Source organism: Salvelinus alpinus, chromosome 6 (genome assembly GCF_045679555.1).
Source record: "Salvelinus alpinus chromosome 6, SLU_Salpinus.1, whole genome shotgun sequence".
Classification (NCBI taxonomy): Eukaryota; Metazoa; Chordata; class Actinopteri; order Salmoniformes; family Salmonidae; genus Salvelinus; species Salvelinus alpinus.
The window spans coordinates 96,841,623-96,846,622 of NC_092091.1; the positions used below are offsets into that span (position 1 = coordinate 96,841,623).

The following is a 5,000-nucleotide window of genomic DNA, read 5'->3' on the forward strand; positions in this document are numbered from 1 at the left end:
GAGGGCGTTCTGGACGTTATAGTGTACGCCAGCGCAGCGGACAAGATGAAGAACCGGGGATTTGCCTTCGTGGAGTATGAGAGTCACCGTGCAGCGGCCATGGCACGCAGGAAGCTGATGCCCGGCAGGATCCAGCTGTGGGGGCACCAGATCGCAGTGGACTGGGCGGAACCGGAGATAGACGTGGACGAGGACGTCATGGAGACCGTGAAGATTCTATACGTCAGGAACCTGATGATGGAGACCAGCGAGGACACACTACGACAGGTCGGATTGATTGGTTGATTTACTGATTGATTGGTTTAGTGACTGTTTGATTGATTGACTGAGTTATTGATTTACTGATTGGTTGATTGGTTGAGTGACTGGTTGATAGATTGGTTGATTGGTTAATTGGTTGATTGGTTGATTGATTGGTTGGTTGGTTGGTTGATTGATTGGTTGGTTGGTTGATTAGTTGCTAGGTGTTTGGCCAGTAGAACCCAGGCTGTATTAACATGTCTCTGTGTTCTAGGTGTTTGGTCAGTAGAACCCAGGCTGTATTAACACGTCTCTGTGTTCTAGGTGTTTGGCCAGTAGAACCCAGGCTGTATTAACATGTCTTTGTGTTCTAGGTGTTTGGCCAGTAGAACCCAGGCTGTATTGACACGTCACTGTGTTCTAGGTGTTTGGCCAGTGGAACCCAGGCTGTATTAACACGTCTCTGTGTTCTAGGTGTTTGGCCAGTAGAACCCAGGCTGTATTAACACGTCTCTGTGTTCTAGGTGTTTGGCCAGTAGAACCCAGGCTGTATTAACACGTCTCTGTGTTCTAGGTGTTTGGCCAGTAGAACCCAGGCTGTATTAACACGTCACTGTGTTCTAGGTGTTTGGCCAGTGGAACCCAGGCTGTATTAACACGTCTCTGTGTTCTAGGTGTTTGGCCAGTAGAACCCAGGCTGTATTAACACGTCTCTGTGTTCTAGGTGTTTGGCCAGTAGAACCCAGGCTGTTTAAACATGTCTCTCTGTTCTAGGTGTTTGGCCAGTAGAACCCAGGCTGTTTAAACATGTCTCTCTGTTCTAGGTGTTTGGCCAGTAGAACCCAGGCTGTATTAACACGTCTCTGTGTTCTAGGTGTTTGGCCAGTGGAACCCAGGCTGTATTAACACGTCTCTGTGTTCTAGGTGTTTGGCCAGTAGAACCCAGGCTGTATTAACATGTGTTCTAGGTGTTTGGCCAGTAGAACCCAGGCTGTTTTAACATGTCACTGTGTTCTAGGTGTTTGGTCAGTAGAACCCAGGCTGTTTTAACACGTCACTGTGTTCTAGGTGTTTGGCCAGTGGAACCAGGGCTGCGTGGAACGTGTCAAGAAGATCCGCGACTACGCCTTCGTCCACTTCTCGTCCCGTGACGACGCGGTGGTTGCCATGGACCACCTGAACGGCACGGAGGTGGAGGGGTCCTATATCGAGGTCACCCTGGCTAAGCCCGTCGATAAAGAGCAGTACACGCGTTACCAGAAGGCGTCTAAAGGGGGCGCTACAGCGGCCGTGGCCGTGGCGGCTCCGGAACCAGTCCAGCAGAACTATGTGTACCAGTGTGACCCCTACACCCTCGCCTACTACGGGTACCCTTACAGCACGCTGATCGGACCCAACAGAGACTACTTCATAAAAGGTGAGACTCCTTTCCTTCTGGTTCTCTTTGGCAGCGTTTACACAGACAGTCCAATTCTGATCTTGTTTTTTGTTTTTTAACCAATCAGATCAGCTCTTTAGCTCGATACTTGGGCTGCCTGTATAAACGCAGCCTTTTCCCACTATAGACGAAGCTCGGAGCTTCGGTCCATCTGTTTCTGCTACTTTGTTGTCGTCGTCTATACTAGTATGAATGGACATAATTATTAGCAGAGAACGCGGTTTAACGACACAATCATCTGTAGGTAGACTGGTGTGGTGTTGTAAATGTAACCAATAGTGACTCCACCTCATCAATACATGTGATTAGTAGATGATCTGTAGATAGACTGGTGTGGTGTTGTAAATGTAACCAATAGTGACTCCACCTCATCAATACATGTGATTAGTAGATGATCTGTAGATAGAGGGGTGAGCTGTTGTAAATGTAACCAATAGTGACTCCACCTCATCAATACATGTGATTAGTAGATGATCGTGATCAATATGATATTGATGATGATATTGATGAATCAGATTAATAGGAAAAAAGGACTGTGTTCTAAATGATTATTGATCTCTCTCCCCTGAAGAGTGGTCTGGTTCTAAATGATTATTGATCTCTCTCCCCTGAAGAGTGGACTGTGTTCTAAATGATTATTGATCAGCATCTATAACTGTTAGGGCGGTAAAAGGGACGCTCCGCAATATGACATCATAGGATACCAGACTTCCTGCTTAGCGACTACCGAGAACGCCAATATTCCCAAGATGGCCACTGTTTGTGTCTTCCTAGTTTCTTCCCTCCTTTGAGGCATATAGAGTACCACAGTATGAGTCAGGCTACCCATAAAACCCTGCGGTCAAACAAGGAAATGGTTCCAATCATTTTTTCCCCATAGGGGATTTTTTAGAAACACCTAAAATAAGGGCTGAGGTTTCGTGAATGTTTACCCTGGTGTGACGTTTTGATAACCGTGTAAATCTTTTATTAATGTATTCGCCTGTATTTAACCCCCCCCCCCTCAAATGAAATGCTTATTAGCTGCTAATGTGGCTATCATAAAGAACTACAAATCTCTGGATTAACTTTCTAATGTTAGCTACATGTAGAAATGCATAAATTGTTAACATTTTTATTTTTTATTTAACCTTCATTTAACTAGGCAAGTCAGTAATTAAGAACACATTCTTATTTACAATGACGGCCCTACTTTAAAATTGTGTAAGTTTTAAATTGACACAATAACTGTTAGTAAAGGTCTGTCTGGAGTATCGAGATGATGTGCAGGAGCATGCTGGGATTTGTAGTCTGGCACGATGTCTACTTTGATGCTAGTTAGCATTTTTGAATCTGAGCGTAAATAGAGCTGAATATATTGATAAAAGTTCACCTTGTCGTAGAGAGAGATTTACACGGTTATCAAAACGCCACGGCAGGTTAAACCTACACAAAACAAAGCCCTTATTTTAAGTGTTTATAAAATTCCCCTATGGGGAAAAATTAATGGTGGAAAAAAAGATTGGAATCATTTCCCTGTTTGACCGCTAGGTCTTATAGGTATTATGACACCTCCACTGTGGGACTCTATACCTGCATCAAGAGGATCCCCCTAGTGGCTGTCTGGAGTATTGGCAGATTACAATTCTGCTGTCCTTTACGTCTGTAAACAGGAAGCATCTCTCTGTTAAGTCACCTCTGAGGATGCCATATTGCAGAGTGTCCCTGTTAAGTGCTGATTCCCATCCCCTGTGATGAGTGATGCTGCCAGGTGTCTGGGGTTGGCAGCTCAACTAAACCTGTGTCCTAAATAGCACTCTATTCCATTTGCAGGGCACTACTATTGACCAGAGCCCTATTGGCTCTAACCCTACGGGCCCTGGTCAGAAGTAGTGCCCTACTTAGGGGACAGGGCTCCATTTGGTCCGGTCCAAACTAATCCGTCCAGACGTTGACTGTGATCACTGTGTTCTGGTTTTCTCTCTCCAAAGGAGGTCCAATGATACAGACCAATGGTAATCTCTTCCGTCCTTATTGGCTACTCCTTTACACTCCCCTTATCCAATGAAATGGTCAACTTCCTGGTCACGTGACCAAACTCTCTCTGGGTTTCTTATACCAACTTCCTCTCCCTACTGTTTCCGTCACCTTTTTTAGTTCGTTGGTAGACGGACAAACTGTCAGACCCCACGATGTGTCCCACACAACTTCCTCTCCCTACTGTTTCCGTCACCTTTTTAGTTCATTGGTAGACGGACAAACTGTCAGACCCAACGATGTCTCCCACACTCCTTCAGATACTAGATGTCATAGCAGTGTTGGAATCAAACTAATGACGAGATCAACATAGACAACGTGTATGTATACAAACCGTGTAAAATGACGCCCCATAGCAACCCCCCCCCATGATGTTGCTAATGACGACTTCACACTTTGACGGGAAAAGTCTACACTGGATCCCTTGGGACGTCCCAACTCTCGGACATCACCCCATTGAAGTTGACATTTAAAGGGTTTAGGGTAGGGTTTTAGGGTAGTGACGTCCCAAGGATCACGGATAGCAATAACGAACTTTAATACCACAGGAGGTTGGTGACACTTTAATTGGGGAGGACGGGTTCGTAGTAATATCTGTAGCAGAATATGATCAAATATCTATTTATATATATATACAGGACCAGTTTAAATTTAGACACACCGACTCATTATATATATACAGGACCAGTTTAAAGTTTAAACACACCTACTCATTCAAGGGTTTTTCTTTATTTATTACTATTTTCTACATTGTAGAATAATAGTGAAGACGTCAAAACTATGAAATAACACATATTTACAATGACGGCCTAACCCGGCCAAACCCTGACCTGGACGACGCTGGGCCCTGTACTAAACAGCCCCTATAGAACGTGTCCTAAACATGCCCCTATATATTGAAGCGTACCCTAAACAGCCCCCCCCCCCCCCCCATCTCCAGCAGGTGCTGTACGAGGTCGTGGCCGTGCGACGGCAGGTAGCCGTGCCCCCGGCCCCCGGGGGTCATACCTGGGGGGTTACTCTGCTGGGCGGGGTATCTACAGCCGGTACCATGAAGGCAAGGCCAAGGGCCCCGACAACAAGGCCTACGAGCTGGTACCCTCCATGGAGATGACTGCCTCAGTCAACCCAATGGGCATCAAGCCTTGCACAAGTCAGTCACTCCCCCTGTCGTACCCCCCCGTCGAACCCCCCCCCCCCCCCCTCGTCGTCCCCGTAAACCGTCTACTATACCACAGCCTGCTTCCTTCCTGTCTCCTTCCTGTCTCCTTCCTGTCTCCTTCCTGTCTCCTTCCTGGCTCAAGTC

General features: G+C 46.3%; 1 protein-coding gene across 7 annotated transcripts in view; it reads left to right on the top strand.

Moving 5' to 3' along the window:
* The window catches only part of rbm47 (RNA binding motif protein 47), an 81,836-nt gene that overhangs the window by 68,381 nt on the left and 8,455 nt on the right, over window positions 1–5,000 (top strand). For 5 of the 7 annotated variants that reach the window (XM_071408492.1, XM_071408489.1, XM_071408488.1 and 2 more), the window contains 4 exons: window positions 1–267; window positions 1,309–1,657; window positions 3,649–3,672; window positions 4,635–4,847. The exon at window positions 1–267 is cut by the window's left edge and continues 601 nt beyond it. In XM_071408492.1, coding sequence (XP_071264593.1) covers window positions 1–267; window positions 1,309–1,657; window positions 3,649–3,672; window positions 4,635–4,847 — 853 coding nt within the window. The remainder of the gene's footprint in view (window positions 268–1,308; window positions 1,658–3,648; window positions 3,673–4,634; window positions 4,848–5,000) is intronic. The other 2 variants (XM_071408495.1, XM_071408494.1) reach the window with 2 other exon arrangements.